Below are 18702 nucleotides of genomic sequence, written 5' to 3'. Positions count from 1 at the left end.
TTTAAGGATACATCTTACACTTCCCTGCTCTCTGAGTGCCGTTGGCTGGGAACGGAAATTCAATTCGAGCATACGTTTAGTATGGGTGTCTGTGTGTTGCCATTACTAACACGAGTGCCAAACATCCGATATTACACTTGGGAGCAAACTTTTATTCCAGATCAAACGCAAGTTGGTATCCTTATTTCTTTTGGGTCCCCCGACAGGCACACATAAATAGCCGAACTCCTGCCGAGCGGTTGTGTACACACAAAATCTTGAAAACCAGTTCCAGATTGGAATTCAATTTTGAATGCTCTTTCGCCCGCGCCCCCAGCCAGCGTGTAACTGCTGCTTTGGATTTGAATGTTATAAATCGGTTGTAGCACACCGAGTGTGCGTGCCCGAGTATAAAAAGTTCTTCCCGTTCGTTTAACAGGAGGCCTCAACTGCCGTCACGCCCGTCTGGCGGCTGAGAGTTAGCGAAGCTGTGAAAATTCACTGAAGCGGAACCGTCGCAGTGGGAATCGTGGAAATCTCTGATCCCTGTTCAGCCGGCAGTGAAACCATTGGGGTGGGAGGGAAGAGGACCAAACGGCCCCGATGTGCTTGTTATCGAGCTTATTTGAATCTCGACTTTTAGTGGCTTATTAATAGCTTTGTTTCTTGTGCTTCGTTTTGTTTCCCCTGTTGCGAAGAGTACACGCCTCTAATTCCGTTCGTCGCTGTGCATTGGCGTTCCGTTTGGTGGTGTTGGGGGGGAGCTGCTGTATCGTTGGCTCTCTGAAGTGTAGATGACGCACAGTGGATGCAAGGATTTGTGGTTGCTTTTTTGGCTCTCGAAAGTTAATCTTTTGAGCGAACTCTGGTGGCGGGACTACCGCTTCCTTTACGATGACGTACTTCCCTGTTATTTCTTTTTATTTTTAACCACACACACACGCACACTCCAGCCCTTGCACGTTGACGTAGCAGTACTTTTATTCACATTGATTGGAAGCCCTGATTGAATTTCCTGCCCAGCGAGGGGATGGGATTGAAGCAATTGGAGCAGAGCTTCAGGGGGGTGGGGGAGGGTGGCTCTGTACAAATTTCTTATTTTTCGGCGTCTTCGACAACAACTCCAAAGCATCCTGCAGCACACCACCGCGGGAGCAGTATTTTCGTGAAGCCTGCCAACTGTCAAAAGACGTGCGCTCGCAGTTTGAGCAGATACACAACAGAAAAAAACTTATAGGGTGAGTGTTTTGATGTGGCCTGTGGATGTGTGCGCCTACCACGATAAACCATCAAGATGATGTCCTCGCAATTGTGCATGTTATTTTATTTTTCCTGGAACAACACAAGCGCCTCTTCCCTTCGCAGCAAGTGCAAACGGTAGCGCCAGTTTTCGGGTGTGCGATCGTGAGATGGCAAGAATACAGGATGCTACTTCAAGAGCGCAGAGTTTGAGCATAAAGTAGTATCTGCAAGTCGAATTTTCTGCGCGGTACATTGGTAGCGCATTATTTGATTCGATTTGATTTTGTTTTCGCACCACAACTGAACAGGGATGGAGGGGGGATTGGAAGAAGTTCATTTGGAATTCGTTTACAAGTGGAATTTGCTTACGCTGGTTTTGCACAATTTCCGTACACGATAGCAGCTGCTTTGTTGTAGTAGGTTCATCTTCTAAAAACCATGCACACGCCGGTGACATACAGGGTTTCCCACGATTTATTGGTTGGTTCCCATCAATTTTTGGTGGGTTCCCATATTTTTTTGGTGCGTTCCCACGATTTTTTGGTCGTTTCCCAGAATTTGTTGGTCCAATTGTATTGATATCCAATTGGAAAATACCAATAAAATATGGGAACGAACCAAAAATCTATAGGATACGACCAAAAAATCGTGGGAACGCACCAATAAATCATGGGAACTGACCAATAAATCGTGGGAAACCCTGTAAGGTGCCAAAGCACTCGCAAACACCCCGGAATGGGGTGTGGAAGCTGCTCACCTAACTCTGTAACAGCTGGTGTCGTCGTAACCGAAGGGGAAATTAATGTCTCAAACGTTTCCTGAACCAAATGCTCCAGTGTCCCTTTTAAGAGGCCATGTGTTATTGGTGTGAAGACATTGTGGTGCAAAAATTAAATGCATTTTATGGCTCTAGAATGTTTCTCGTGCTATTCCCACCGTTCAAACTGTTGCCTTAAGGTATGCAATCCGCATTACAAATGTGAGCCAATATGCTTTCAGAAGCAATGTTTTAGTGAGTGATGAACTGGAATTTATTTTCTTTTCTTAAAATCGATAATATTTGAAAGGAATTCCAAGAAGACGTAGGTTTTAAAACATATTCTAACAAATTTTCACTAACGCAGCTAGTGAGAACAATCGATGACTATTGGCAACAGACACTTGTTAACAAGACAGGGCAATATGTATGCTAATTTCAGTGTCCGTTAGCGGCCATAAATTAGACCCAGCAATTTGCTGTCCGGCTTGTCCACTTGATTGACGCCTTATCCTGCGTTTCTCACACTAAATGGTTACGATGGTGCTGAAGATTGAGCGCCTCCTTTAGCGGTGGATAGAATAGATGTAGGGATCTTGCTGCCATCAGCAGCAACAATCCAATTAGCCGAAAAACCGGTCATACACTTATCGGGATATCATCGAGCAATGTTCAGACGCGTTATCGTCTAGCGGGTTTGTGGTTGTTTGCGTTATCACGCCACGGTAGTCATGCTTGGAAAGTATACTTATGTAGTATTATTCAAAATGATTGGTTGATGTTTTGTGGTAGCAAAAGAGTCCTGAGTTGCCGGCATAATTTTTTTTTTTTTTTTTTTTTGTTACTAGCAGGACGATCCGTCCATAATCCTTGATGAAATATTTTGATTTAAAATGCCTGAAAGGGATTTTATCTTTTCCCAAACAAATACATTCAACCAATTTTGTTGCTCTTAAATCTTTCACAAAGGGTTAACTACGCATACCCCTGGGTTCCAGGAGCGGGGGCATCCACACAGCAAAATAGGCTAATTGGACGCAGCCATGCTCGTTGCTTTGCCTCTCGCCGGTTGGCTAGATTGGCCAGCAAAACTCCCATTTCCATTCAGCGCTTGATTACTCTTTTCTTTGCCCGCTCGTTAGGCTCGGATCGCTAATAATCGTGTGCGTGTGTACAGCTGTTACAACCATACAACCATCAGCAACATGGTTATACGGTGCCGCCGGCTGGTAGAGAGTAGCAGCAACACAGGATCAACACACACAAAAAAAAGACTCGAAAAAAGGTTCATAATCCTCTTACACACTGTGTGGAGCTTCTGTCATCAGTTTTTTCTTCATATTTCCCTTTTCAAAAGCGCTCTGTCGGTTTTATTCTTCCTTGATGTCTGGTATGTTCGTGCAAAAAGAAGATATTAAATATTTCTATACAATATTTTGCTACATCCGATGCGTCCTGCTGTTCACGCATCCCATCGGCATCGTGTCACGCTCGCAGACATTCATTTGAGTTTTCCTTTTAAATGATAAAAAAATAACCGTAGAAAATATAAAGAAAAGCTCCCGTGAGTAAGATGTTGATCGGTGTTCTCCCTCCTCGGCACTTTAGCTCGATTTAGCAGGGTGTGTCGATTGTGGAGCGATTTGAATTCATCGCCTGGTAGGGGAAGGTCGAGCGCGCATATGTTGCAGAAATCGGTCCAACAAACGAACCACTTACGGGCAGCGTCTTCATCCAGTGGGAGCGCTGGTGCCCCTGCTCATCGTACGTGTCTGCCGGGGTCGGGAACTAATCGAAGTTCGATTTTCTAAAGCAATGACGCAAGCGAGAGATGCTTTGGCCTGGCCACTTGCCCGACCGGACATAAGCAATCACGCTCTCGGCCATGGCAATGCAACGACACAACTTCGATAGAATGATAATAAGACATCCGATCATTCATAAATCGAACTGCCATAGTGCCCCTGCTACTACCACCGCCAATACCTTTCCCTGGATTGACGATAGCGAACGAGCTGAGAAGAGTAAAATCAGCAATATTCCGCCCACAATGCCATTGTGTGTGTGGGGCTGGTGGTGGTTGTAGCACAAGTGCGTGTCTTCTGTATTTCTCTATGCATCGCTGGATGAAATTTTATATTCATCGCTCGTAGTAGGTGGAGAGGATACCTCTTGCTTGTTGCTGCCGTGTCCCTATTGCTCGAAAGCTAACGATCGCCGGCTGATGATGGTGTATCCACGCGGCTACACGTACCAGCTTGCAGTATGCCCCAACTAGGGACCGTCTAATGATGGAAATGTGCAGCACTCGTGAATGATAGTTTTCTGTAACGATGTGTGTATATGTGCTTCAGAGTGTGCAGCAGGTGAGCGCTAAATTGTGCTACGGAGTATTTTTAGCATGATAAATGGGATACTAAAGGCTGGCTGAATCAAAGGAGAGGGATAGAGAAAGTGGCCCTACCACACTCTTGGACCCTGTTGCAGATTGCATACAGATTAGAGTTCGCGGCGTCCTGATAAATGAACCTGAAATGTTGTTCTTGTTGCTGTTTGCAAAATATATCCACCTTTGTAATGCAACAGTTTGCGTTATATAGTGATGGGTAAATTCGTTGTAGTCTTTCATAATCACCCGGACTCACCCGGAATCGTTTGGACTCATCCAGAGTTGTCTCGAGTCGTTCGGAGTCATCTAGAGACATCTGGAGTCATTTAGAGTTATTTGAAGTTATTCATTGTCGTCCGGAATCATCTATATTATAGATCCAGACTCATTAAGGGTCGTCCTTAATCATCTGGAGTTGCTCGGATTCTGTCGGAGTTATCCGGAGTCAACTGGAATTTTCCGTAGTTTTCCGGAGTTATTTGGATTCAACAGAAGTCCGATCCGATGTCATCAAGATGTGTTCGGAGTGGTCGGAGCCGTAGTCGTTCTGATTCTTCTGTAGTCAACTGGAGTTGTCTGGTATCGCCAAGATGCGATTCCAGATTCTCCTAGACTCGTCCAGAATATCGGAGTAATATCTGCGTTCCGGACGACTCCGGATTAGTGAAGTCTTATCCGATTCTGACTCGGTATCAAGTTTTCAGTGTTTCTCAGTCGTCGAATTCACGAATCCACTCCGGAATGACACATCACTACCGCGTTGATGTTTGTTATGCAACGGCACCCACCCGGTTTTGGCAATAGTTTTTAGATGCCTCTCTCTATTTCCGGCTCCAAGCTCGCTGTGTTAATATTCTGCACGTATCGCACCATCGTGTATCGTTTGGGAATAAAATAAATCTATTTCGAATTGCTAAAAGGGAAATGGTACGTGATGATGATGCCGTGGCGAAACAGCACCCAACACAGTTGCATTAGCCTTTGTTTCGTTTCAATTGCATTAAAACAATCCTCAAGGCACACACACACACCACTCAGGTTCTGCCTTCCGCTCTTGGTTTGGTTTCGAGAGGATTGTTTTTTTTTTTTGCACCGTCTTATCCGTTGCTCATTACTGCTGCTTCATTTTTAATGAAGTTTTGTTGATGCCTTTTTGTACCAACCTGGTCCTGTTGTGGCTAAAGTGGCAGCGCTCAGGTGTAGTGCCCGAGGGATATGATGCTGGAATACATCAAAGGTGACAAAAGTGGGCATCATTAAACACCAACAGGCGGCGTCCAGGTGGGTTTCTCCTGGATGGTTAGGGATAGGTTACCTTTGATAGTTGGACGGAAAGTGAAACTTCCAGTACTCAATTTGGTTGTTTTTGTTTATCCTGTCAGTAACAAACATAAGCTCTGGAACTCTTTGTTGTGAAGTTTTATATATTTTTAATTTATTTTTATGCGCTTCAAAGTGTCCGGATGTCCAGCTAACTAACATGCATTATATTTATAACTTCCCCGATGGTCGATGTGCATTCAATGTGAGGTGTATGAACACTTGTGTGTTAGTGAGGAACAGTAACTATCAAGACCAGTATGGCAGAAGATGAAATTTGATCCACTCGGTACAGGGTACGATACCCACATGCTCTCCTTTTTCTATATTCCTTATCCTCATCTTTATGACACATCCTGAAGACATGTCACCACAAGCCAGTCGGGTGACTTTTTTGTTCACTTTGTTGTTTTTAAACTCTGTACGGTGTGTGTGTGTGTGTGTGTGTGTGAGAGAGAGAGAGAGAGAGAGAGAGAGAGAGAGAGAGAGAGAGAGAGAGAGAGAGAGAGAGAGAGAGAGAGAGAGAGAGAGCTAAAGAGAGAAAGAGAAAGGATGATGGTGTAGCCACTTCCAGTTTATCTTAATCTAACCGTACCATCATATGAATTTGAGATGGGAACCATATACGGAGATGATCCATCTTGGCCGTAAGCTATTGTCAATGGGATGGAAATTCGATTCCACTTTCTGTTACAAAGCTCTTTTTTTTACCAAAACTCGTTGCTGGGCAGCTGATATTGATTGGTATTGGAAAAGCATCATCAAGGGTCACTTTGAGCTAAATCAACCAAAACACGTTGACAATTCCGTTTTAGTTTTGAAAAACTCGTTCTCCCACGTTCTTTCAACTGTTGGGGTTGTTGCATTAAACTTTCGTCGAAACGGTTATTTAATTTTATGTGAGCTAACATCTGCTGCAAACCAAATACAAACCAATTTTGCAGCAGCTTCCTGCAATCGGTAATGTCCTGTGGGTTGCATACCCTGCGGCTGAAACCAATTCGAATCTGAATTCACCTACCGAAGCGCCTAAAGCAATGCAATCCGCATTGAAAATTACTCCTTTTTTGGTCTGGTTTTGTCGATCGACAAAACTGATGTATGTATAAGAGCCGTCACCGCAACTTATCTATAATTTTTGAGTGATAGCTTCTACTTCCATAGCAAAGCATTTCACTGAAATTCATTGTTGCAGATTGTTTGATCCAACCATACACTTTAATGCGCCCAGTAAAAGCTGCACTAGCGATGAAAGATAAAAAGCTGTGCATCGTTGTGGTTAGTAAAGAGCAAATATATTACAAATGCTCTTGCCTTGCACTGTGAAGCATTTGCCTCTGCTATGTTTTCCACTCTACATACCAGTGCATTTCGCGCTGTCCTCGTGCTGTTTTCAGCCAAAAAGCACATAAATGAAAGGATTTGTCGACTGCATTTTGGGAGCAGCAATCCATTAGGAACAATAAAGACCACTGAAAGTAAAAAGATGAATATTAAAATGTGCAACTTGTTTTTTTATGAATAAAACTCTCGCTCAGAAATGGTGTGTTTTTGTGTTTGCATTTTAAACCTCACAAGGCACAGACTCTTCTGTGGCTGGAACCGCTTGTTGGCAATCAGATCAGGTTGGAAATGGATTCAGTGTGCTTTGTTTTGATTGTTCCCGTCGCCGGATCGAACGAGAGAGACACTTTTTGTTCTATGCTTGTGTATTTCCAGAGAGAGGGACCATTGGAAAACGTTTGCGTGAACTTTTCAATCATGAAAAGCAACCCCGTTTGGAGCATGGAAATCTAAAACATGCCGCTCGAGGCACGTAGAGTCAAAATCGCATCGCTTTCGCATTGTGTGCATTGTGTGTTTGTATGGGAAAAGCGATGACGCGTACAATAGCTCGAGTAGCTATTTTCATCAAAAAAGCTGTGTGGGAAAACCGTAACGTAGCGTAGCGTTTCATGCTGTTCAGATGCTATTTTATGTTTTCTCCGAATGAATTCTTGCTTCGTGCCTACACCAACATATGTCGTCGAGCGATAAGCAGACCACGGTTTCGATTCATTCTACCGGTGGTAACGCACAAAAAACAAGATGATCAGCAAATTCATTGGTAGCAGTTTAAAAAATTTCTGCTACTACTTAACATTTAATATCGCAAATAATAAGGTGACCTTAAGGTGAACTGCTGAACCCTGAATAAACTTGTTCGGTCCATGTGCCTGATGTGATGCTATCAGCGGGGTGAGCTCACAAAGACATGGTTTCCTCTGCCCTCCTTATGCTTGGTGCTGTACCAATGGACAAAGCGACAAACGACAAGATGTACGTCGTCGTCGAACAGCGTTTGGGGTGGCACCTCGGTTTCTAAAGAACGGTGGTAACATTTCCATCCTCCGAGCACTCACACAGCGTTCGACGTTACGAAGCAGTTCTAAAAAGCTATCCAAACACGCCCGGGCACACACTGAGGCAAGGCGCAGGCAAACGACATCGTTCCATTTTATCCGCCACTTCAACCTGTCGAGTGCAAACAGCAACGCCTCTAACTTTTCCAACGCCACTTCACCTTGGAGAGAAGAAAAATAACAGCTCTCTGCCCACTGCGGCATGGGTACAAGCGGGAAAAACTGTCCCCGCTGTGGAGAAGCCCTTCAGGTGAGCCATGGAAAGAGAGCAAGGGGCGAAAGGGGCACGGAAATGATGGGGGCAAGCCTACACCTAATTGCACGGTTCCGACGGGATGCGAGGTACACCTCATAAGATATTAATTACAGTTGAATTGAGATTCACGTTTCAGCCCATCATTCCCCGTGCTCTCTGTGCCAAGATGGGATCTTGGCATCGCGTTTAAATGCGTTGTAACAGGACCTGCTGTGCTAACAGGGAGAGCGCCGTGATATCCGGTCTTTATCGCACATTTAATCAAAGCACTTCAATAGAACAGGAAAAAAACACGTCGTTTCTGCATGTACACGCTGACTTGTACATGTTTAGCAAAGTTTTACCATTCTTATTCGACTAAATGGATATAAATTGGTGAATTTGTATAAAAATTGCATAATGTTAGGCGGCGATGATAAAAACTGCATACATTCTGGCGCAATAAAGTGCCCCAATACACGTAACAGAGCTCGGAAAGCTAAATGCAATAAAAGAAATGTAATAGAAACAGCTTGTGATGTCCCCAAAATATGTGCCAAATCAATAAACATACAAACACACACCGGTATAAACTTTCATACCGTCGCAATTTGTGCAATAAATATTCAACCAGGTGACAACACACTTGTGTGTTCGTATTTTATCATCCTTTCTGGGTCTAGCAATTTTATTCTCTCTGCAATGCTGCATTGTTTTATGTTCCACATTAGAATACACTCTTATTTATTCAAACATAGCAAAATACGATCATTCGATCGTTTACAAAGGCTTGAGCCTGTGTAAGCCTGGTGTATGGTTTTACTTGAAACATCATAAAAATGGTAAATTAAATTTCTTTCCCCTCTTTGTTCGGCGACACACTCCGGTGTACGATAAATTTGCCTAAATGTATTACCGGGCAGGAGTGAGTAAATCTATCTCTTTTGAGAAAAAAAAGAAACCTCGTTTCGTGGCTTTATCTCTTCCACGTGTACATCGCAACTTGATATGCAGATTATTTTGCGCGTTGCCTTTTGTTTATTCAAAGCGTTTGTCTTACACCTAGCGGGAATATAAAGGAGCTATCCTCAAGGCGATTCGACAGATTGATACTTCCTCGGGACACGTGGGAAAACAGGATCCAAACACATGCGAGTTTGATCACACGTGTACACCTGGAATAATCTAAACGGGATTACAAAACATAAAACAAGCATCTCAACTCGCCTTTCCTCACACGTATATAGGTTGCTTTTGTGGTGCAAATTTATTTAAATCCTTCCCCCAAACATCGCGAGCCAACAAAAAAAAATCGATTACTCAAAAGCACTCAAAACGACAAATAATGAGCATCAGCAGCAATGTCTTGCGGGTACCGGGTCCTTCTAACTCATTACGCGGTTTGTGTGCGCCATTTTTTTGTTTTGTTTTAAACAAACAGAAAAGTATTCGCTGTACGAGGGAGCGTTTTAGCAGCAGGTTGTGAGCATAAGAAAATTAATAAAAAAAATGCTTCGTTTGTTTTTTCCACTTTCTTTTCCAAAACTTGTGCCTTTCGAAACACAAAAAACAAGCGACAAAAAGCAATAAAATAAGCTTTCTATTGAAAACAAAAAGGAAAGTATGCACATACACACCAAACGACGGTTTTGTTTTCTTTACCTACACGCTTGCTTTCACTCTTCCACGAATCCTTCCGACCATCGCTCTGTGACAGTTCTTTGTATTTTCGTATGGCTGCAAGAAGAAACTTTCATCAAGTTTCATCATTCATCTTAACGACAAATGTGCCTTCAGGTGCTTTCGACCCAATATCAACGGATGATGCTGATGATGATACACGACAGCAAAACGTTGTGTGAAAAGTATTGCAATGGCTCGGCTAGGCTCGAATTCTCTGAAATGCGCCTCAGTTTCAATGTAAATAGGTACAATATAGAGAGTTAATATGTTTTTTTTTTTAAAGAAAACTCCTTTTTCCGACTATGCGTTGTTTCATCATAACAGGAAATTCAGTGAGATTTTCCAGCTCCGCCTAAATCACGAAAGCATCTACTCTTTCGCAATATAAATCAAAGCGTCAGGAAATTGACCTTCTTGCGTATAAAAACTTTCCCATCATGACGTCAGTGTACGTGGTGGGGCGTGCAGGGTGAGATTTAGCGTAGCGGTTGTGGTGGTGTCCCCCACCCGTTACAAATCAGGTTGTGCAGCAGCGCCATCGTCGTCACATTATTTGACTTCTTGACTTGCGAGTCCCATAAAAGAGGTGAGAGAATAGAGCTTTCGCGTTATTTTACATTATTCCAAGAGACACAACCCCCATTCCCCAACCACCGTGGTTTTGCTGCGTCCTACTTTGCGCGAGTGGCTATACGCAGCGAGGCAAAATCGTGCGCCATTTCCATCATTTCCATTATTATCCTTTCTTTTGCATACAGCAGCAATCAGGAAAGAAAGAAAAACTGTCACCAAATTGCCATCGGTTGCTTGTCGCGTTGCAATTTGCATCATGATTGTGCGATATTGCACGGTAGCCTGCGTGATGGTGGAATTGGTGTTGTTTTTTTCACCCTTACGGGCCCCGGTAGCTGGGCTTCATTTCCTGCGGGAGAGAAAACAGCAAGCTAGTTAGCAGCTCAGCGAGGGGAATGGTATTATTTTCTTTAATGACATCATTACCCGCAAAGTCACGTTGAGGTTGAAATTTAAAAAAAAATCCCCGTAGCGTTCGAAAAGAACAATACTACGATTTGTCGTGTCATCGAAATGGGAAATCATTTCATTTTTAGGGCGCCTAAATATATGCAATTTATTGTTATATTCACTGCATGCGCTGTTAAACAGCTTGAACTGCTTGAAATGTAGCATTGTTTGCCTATATTTAGGCGCTGTAATTTATCTCTTCTGTCACTACTTGTATCTACAAATAAAACTAATTTAGTATGGTTTAAAAAAAGTTTCAATTGATGATACTTTTCCCAGTATTTGTTGTATTTCCAGTTCGATTGTTTGATTGAAAACGAATTTCTCTTTCACTATTCCTTTTTTCCTGCCGCCACACACGTCGTTTTCCCGCAGGAAAAAATAAAAATCTGCTATGACATACGAAAGTCGTTCATCATGGCTCTTGAATCATCTGGCCTGAAAGTCCTGTTAACAACCGAACCACGTGGCGGCTTTCATTTCTCTCCCTCCTCCTCCCTCGATCAAGGCACGCCGTTGAGAAAAGGCAAAGAAAAAGGACTGTTTCCGTTCGCCGGGTTCGAGTCGGCACGCATACTCCAGTCGGTGCTTCCCGGCCGCTTGCTGTCGATGTCTCCTGCCCCTGTTCTTCACATATTAGCTTTTAATTTGTTCCACTCTATAAAGTTCGATTACATCCGATTGCTGATTGCTTGACACACACGCACAGAGTGCGACGACGAGCACAACCTTTGCAGTCGCTTGCTGTGCGAACGATGAAATACAAAGAAAAAGAGCCGGATATGTTGGCAAATGTGTGTTTGGTGTTCCTGGAATGTCTCGGAAGACGGCCGGATCTCAGGTCGTCTTGGGAAGTAGGAAGCAGCAACGAACTGGTATATGGTTCGGTAATTTTCCATACCTCGCTTTTACGAATCGACAGGCTGAAGTCACTGGCTAGCAGCAGCGTGTACGTTGAGCAAAGGCAAAGAAAAAGTAAGGTTCAACATCATCAACATTTGCCAACACAGAACAAAAAGGGAGCAAGAAGAAATGGGGGAGGGGGGTGGGGTTCATAACTGCCGCTTGAATCGAACGCCGGGCCAAAACAATCTGTCAAAACTCGGAACCTGTGAATCTGTTCCACATTCCTTCGTTAGCCTACATTTAGGCGCACGGGGCGAGGTCCCGCCCCTCCCGAGCAGCAAAGAATCCTTTAGAGGGAAATGAAGTTTTTTTTTTGCTGCGAATGCGATGCGAAAAGAAAGGATCGAGCGGCTGGGGTTAGGTTAAATCGATTCTTCTCTTGCTGGTTCGCTCGAGCAGCGTAAAGCTCCCGTTTTAAAGGTGATGTTATCGCGGAATACATTATTCCATCCCATCTCCCCAAAAGACGTTAGGCCAAAACAGTAACATTCACTCTCGTTATCTGCGTCTTTCACCATTACCCAAAGCACCCGAGAGGAAACGTTGGAGAAGCAAGTGCGTTGGAAATTCCTGATGAATTTCCCGAATATCTCTAGCGGAGTTGTAGCCCACGGAACCGAGTTTCGGTGGTGCAAAACCGGTTCATAAATAGTACTGGAGGGAATACTCGCGAGTCGAGCAACCGAGCTTTAATATTTATCCACTCCCGGGCCGGAGCCGGACGGAGTGTGTGCTCTCCGGTTCGAGAGCGAAAGCGGTTCTACCGTTGCTCTGCTGCTCCGACGAATTCCTAGACACACCCATCCCTTTGGGCACGGTTGGGGTTGTGCTGTTGGTGTGTGTATGTGTGTGTGTGCCGGTGTAACTCGAAAACGCGTACCACCATGGGGAAAACCGTCCTGTAAAACAAACGAAATAGGTTTCTTTTCGCCTTTTGCCTTTTGGTTTTGGGGTAACGTTCGCGCGATCGCGAGCTGTTCTTTGGCCATTGTCGGATACCGTGCCGGATAATGGCAAGCAAAAGCAGAATAGAGAGTGAGAGAGAGAGAGCACACTTTCCGCGCGTTAACCGCACATTTTCGTACGATATTGAAATCGTTCGCATAGCAACAAGTAACTTTGGGCGCGGATCGTTACAGAGAGCTCTCGTTGCGTCCGTTGGTGCTTTTTGTACCATTTTCATTCATCTCTTAATGGTGGGGTGTTTTTCCTTATGGTGTGCTGTCTGTGTGTATGTGTGTGGGACTGTATTATAGCGTTTTTGCTACGGTTTTATTCGATTTACCACCAGAAGAAGACAAAAAAAAACCCACTAATCGGCGTATTGCTAAACGATAATGCGGGAGCTGTATTATTACCATTTTTCCATTCAACTTTTGTACCATTTCATTGGAAATCCTTGCGTAAAACAAGATGATGATCTTTTTTTTTTTCGTTCCCTCCATTGTTGGAGGCGGGCGTGTTTGGTAGCGGTCGGCTCAAAGTTTTTCACCAGAAGAGTTTGTAATTGAACACGAACAAGCCTGTATCGATTTACAGGCAACATTTTTCCATTTTTTCCCCTTCTCAAAGGTGTGGGTATGTCCGGGCAAATAATATGATTAGTGAAAACCCGTTTCTTTTATTAGAAAAAAACAACATTATCTCTCGAAAAAAAAACAAACAAAAAGCAATCTTGTGCACGCTTCAAATTACTCGACAACTTTTTAATATTTCGTTTGCCTAGTTTTGCCGAATTATGCCAGCGGGCAAGTAATGTGAGCATCTGTGTTTGCTCATTGCAAAGTTGCGATTTTTTCTTGCTGCAAAGATGGCACAGGTATTCATCATATCCTGTCATCATATCCTGATACTGATTGTAACAGGCTTTTATTATGATTGATCCTATATTTACACGCGAACGGCGAACTGCTCGAACAGTAAGCCAATGCGCTAGGAAGGGAAACTAGCATCTAATCTCCAATAGTGAAAATGGTACTCATTTTTCCACGAACACACAGCCATCCAATCCGTTCGTTCTAGGAAACCTCTAGAAACAGTTGTACCAAGTACTGGGCGCATCCATCGCACGATGGGTTAATTGAGTGCGTTGTGCCTGCCGAGGGTAAAAATGGCTTGTTTTTAGACCTTTTTAATTGCCTTTTGTTGTTTGCGCTTTTTTGTTGCCATGCTTTGAATGTTGTAGATGTCATGGGAAAATTTAATTAAATAGCAATAGCTCCGTTACAACGCATTCTATCTTTTACCCTGCAGCGGATAATCTCATTGCAACGTGGCGGATGGGGGTACCATCGGAGATATAGGTTACAATATTCGTCCCAAAACAAAACAAAACAACAGACAACTGTAAATTTGAATAAAAAATCGCTATGAAGCTTTTGACGAAAAACTGTTCATTTTCTATTCGCCGCCGCCTTTTTCGAACATTCCGGGAAAAGATACGGCTCATCAATTTGCTCAAACTTTCAATACCCCGAAACTCATTTCCCGAGAAAATCGACACTCGAACGATCCACCCCGCAGGTGGAAGGGCAGGCATCGTTTTTTATTCTTTATTTATGTCATCCATCCCGCGAAAGCGGCAGAAGAAAAATTGAACCATTTTCTTCTTGAAACACAAACACAAAATGTATCATCCTGACAAAGGTTTTGCGACAATCTGCCGAACGGTTTCGAGCCCCCAAGCAGCTCCGCTAACCTTCCGAGAAATGCCGGGGCTCGATCTCTGAAACTCGAGATTGATTTGGACAGCAAGGGCGAGCGGAAGGGAAAACAGCGCATCCCTCCGTCACTTCCGATTGCTGATTAAATTGAAGGGCAACCGAGAGATGACGTGTTAGTATTAGTGGTGTGCTCTCTGGACCACACCCACGACTCGAATTCGACTCCGGCTATTGTATTGTAGACACGATTCCAACTCCGGCAAATTCGGAACTATTAGTACTGCATGGACTAGGAGTCATCCAGAGTCAGAGTCGTTTGGAATCGAAGACATCCGGAATCCGGAGTCGTCCGGAGTCTGTTAGAGTCGTCCGGAGTCGAAGTCGTCCGGAGTCGTCCAGAGTCTGTTGGAGTCGTCTGGAGTTGGTCGGACTCATCCGAAGTCAAAGTCGTCATTTTTCACCTGTACTTCTTAAACAGTCCTTTCTTTCTAGGAATAGCGGTTTGAGCCGACCGGAGTCGGAGATAAAATACTTGACCAAAAACATTCCGACTACTGACGACTCTAACGACTCAGAATGACTCCGGACAACTCTGGATGAATTCGGAAAACTCTGGGTGACTCCGAACAACTCCGAACGACTTCAGACGACTCTAGCTTCTGACAACTTTGGACGACTTTAGACGACTACGACTTCAGACGACTACGACTTCGGACAACTACAACTCCGGACGACTCCGACCGACTCCGGGAGACACTGCATTTTCGGTGTCGGATCAGAGTCGAAGTCTGATTTTTGCCAACATGACCCATCCCTAGTTACAACCCCTCCTTTTGCAGTGGAATCTGTTTCCGATTTCCGATCGCATAATGCATAATGCTCGATTATGGAATACATTTTCTTGCTAGAATAATTATGCTTAACCAAAAGCAAACAAAATTCTTCAAATGCTGGGTCATGGATGGGGAGGTACTGTTCTTGCTCTTGCTTGCCTACGCTAAAGCATATGCTCCTCTCGGGCACGTTGGCGTTGGTCGCGCTGTGGTGAATGATAAAGTTCTGCTCACCAAAAAAATGTACGTTTACGAGGCCACCACCCCGTTACAACGCGCGCACTCAGTCTCGCTTATGATTTATGGCATCGAATCTATGGAATAGCATGTAATAATAAAATTGACAATTCGAATGCGGACAGCGTAGCCGGACCTTCATTTTTCCACTCCATTTGCTCCATCGCGCGGAGGAAGGACGGGCGCGCGGAGGCACATTGAGACACGTGACATGTGCTCGGGAACTAAATATAGCCGGCTAGTGAAAGCGCAACCCAAAAATAGTTGAATAAAATACGTTCCTCTGGTTTTGTTTTTGTTTGCTTTCAACTGGTCAAGGAATAGTAGCGTCAATAGAAGGTGGGCATACACGCAATCGTGCAATGTGGGGACAGCTATATCGGTTTGCACAGAACAAACCGTCCCTTTAATTTGTTCGATACTGCCTGCTCCGTGCTGCTGGCGTATGTTTGCTGTTTTTAAGCACAAAAAGCTCAAACAAATTAAATTGCAGATTCGCTTCGTTTCGATCGGAGGTTCAGTTCGGTGTTCTTGGCATATTCGATGTCCATTTAACAGTCATTTTTCATGATCAACAGTCATTTTTAAATCGGTTCAATGCTCGTTCTGAATCTTGTTCTCCTTTACATTACTTTCCCAATAGCGCAGCTATGCAAAATTTGCTCGCCTGTTTTCCAGTGAAATAAATATGGCTGGTTTTGCGCGAAAGCTGAAATGAAAGTTTCTGCTTATCACGTCTGTCAAGAGCAAAACTTTCACAAACGCGCTCTATAGCCTATCCCCGCTGGGTGCTGGTCAGTCACTTCAAATAAGCAACAAAAAACGCACCCAACAAACCCTACTGCTATCAACTTAACGACCGTAAAGATGGATGAAAAATGGGTGAAATAAAGGGATTTTTCAAGATTATTTTGCAACTAAATTTGTGGGTTTTTATTTTACAGTTTCGCTATAAAAGAGAATAAATTGTATATACTCTCACCAACCAACCCAACCAATCCCGCGGGGTTAGCTGGATGCAGAATTTCAATTTTCATTTTGCTTTAGTGTTTTTCAACGAACTTTTATTTATTTCATTCACATCGGCGGCGCCATGGTGGAAAACACACCACGGTATCGCATAACCACGGTTTATTTATTTTATTTTTTTTTTGTTTTATCAAAACAACGATCCATTTACCTGCAGTTTCTGCTATTATTTGCACACTCTCTAACTATAACTGCACGCCCCCTCTAGCGCCTTGCGAGGGGCACCACCCGGTCCCTCGGTGCCTCTTTTTGCTGACCGACACAAGCCCAGCAAAACGCAATGGCTGATATGAATCGTGTGTCCATGTTGCAGGCGAGCGCACCGCACCTCGAGCAAAGGAAAAGTTTCTGTTCCCTTTTGTTTTTAAACGACAATCCCCCCTAGCTGCTGCTGCTCCCGTGGTATGTGTGTGTTTGATATTTGTCTCGCTGGTTTTCCCAATTTCCTTCCTTCCCGCACAGTTTGCAGGATGGACAGCAATTATTTCCCGCCTTTTCCGGTAACAATACGGTTTGCCCTAATGTAGTTTTTGTTTTCTTTTTGCTTGTTTTCAATTCGCAGCTCTGCAGTGGACACCGTCACCAAGACCAAAGTTGCCATCAAGAAAATATCTCCCTTCGAGCATCAGACCTACTGTCAGCGAACATTGCGGGAAATCAAAATTCTTACCAGATTCAAACACGAAAACGTAAGTTACGATGTTGTATTTTTCTATTCGTGGAACGTTTTTACACACTGTAACATTTCCCTCTAGCTGCTTTCAAACATTCATCGAACGCGGAGCAGTATTGTATTGCACTCAGATCGATCTTTTGCCTCGGGACATTGAAAACAGAGAAAGCAAAAAAGTGTTTATATCCTAAAAAAGAATTAAATTTCATCAAAAAGCCTCATGAGAATACGTCTGTTTTGTCTGTTTTGCTTGCAAATCACTGCCAGCGCGCACCATTTCGCTGTAGTGCTAGTGTTTTCTGACAGCGTTTAATAATGGGATACAACTTGTCACAACTTTCCCTATGCTTGATGTTGCCACTTTGTTTGATTCCTATCTTTGCACCTTTTGTTGGATTCCCTCTGCCCCCTCCCTTTACTGTTTGTTGTTTATCTTTGCCGCCTTCTATTAACTTCAGCTGCGTCGTCAAATGTGTCCAGTTTCGGGCTTTGCTTTCTCTGTGCATGGAAAAGTTTGTGCAAAAAGTTGACGTTACCGTGTTACCATTGGTACATGTTCTCTGCAATCGAGCAAAATAGAAATGACAAACACACATCGTATGAACGACAATGTGAATTGGTGTGAAGCTTTACCATTTAATTCCCCACTTTATCTCTTACTGCGACATTAGGGTTTTTTTGTGTGAAAAGCAATAAACTTATCTAGAGCATCTCTTCCAAATAGCTCCACACAAGCACCGTGAAATAGAAATTACAATTTACAATTCAGTTCCCGGGGGGGTCAATCGATTTCCACTCAACGGATCTAATTGAATAATGATGCCAAACGTCCACGACCGGAGGATGGAGTGTAGATTTTCAATTTAATGTAACCACGGTACATGCATTTGCACACTTCAGGCGCTTTGTGAAAATTGGTGTGGAAATCAAACCCTTATACAATAATACATTCGCCATGTTGCCGCTGGGTCGTAATGGAACGGTAGCGAAACGTGAAGCATACAGGGGTTTCCGAGTAATTTTAAACTTCTGTCGCATATGTTTTTTTCATCGCACTAATTGTCAAGTTGTTGTACAAAATTTTCAACTCATCTTTGTTAAAACGGCAACACAATTTTGTTGATTCATGGGTCTCATCCGGATCCGTAAAGCGAGCTTAGTTCAGATCTTGAAAGATCCTGACACTCATTAACACGTTGAACGCCGTATTTCTTCGCCTCGTAATTCGTCTCAGACAGCCTCAGAAGGTCGAACACAGCAGTGGGAGAAAAGAGAAGATAACATACTGCAGAATCAGTATTAACTCGCAGATTTAGCAGCGAAAGAACGAT

At 43.6% G+C, this 18702-nt stretch overlaps 1 protein-coding gene across 3 annotated transcripts in view; it reads left to right on the top strand.

Annotated features, from left to right (window-relative positions):
* Positions 1-18702, top strand: part of LOC120902746 (mitogen-activated protein kinase 1) — a 48140-nt gene that overhangs the window by 18824 nt on the left and 10614 nt on the right. For all 3 annotated transcript variants that reach the window (XM_040311738.1, XM_040311737.1, XM_040311739.1), the window contains exon 3: positions 17261-17387. In XM_040311738.1, the coding sequence (XP_040167672.1) occupies positions 17261-17387 (127 nt within the window). The remainder of the gene's footprint in view (positions 1-17260; positions 17388-18702) is intronic.

This window comes from Anopheles arabiensis, chromosome 3, assembly GCF_016920715.1.
Source record: "Anopheles arabiensis isolate DONGOLA chromosome 3, AaraD3, whole genome shotgun sequence".
Taxonomy (NCBI): domain Eukaryota; kingdom Metazoa; phylum Arthropoda; class Insecta; order Diptera; family Culicidae; genus Anopheles; species Anopheles arabiensis.
This window is presented reverse-complemented; position numbering and strand designations above follow the sequence as displayed.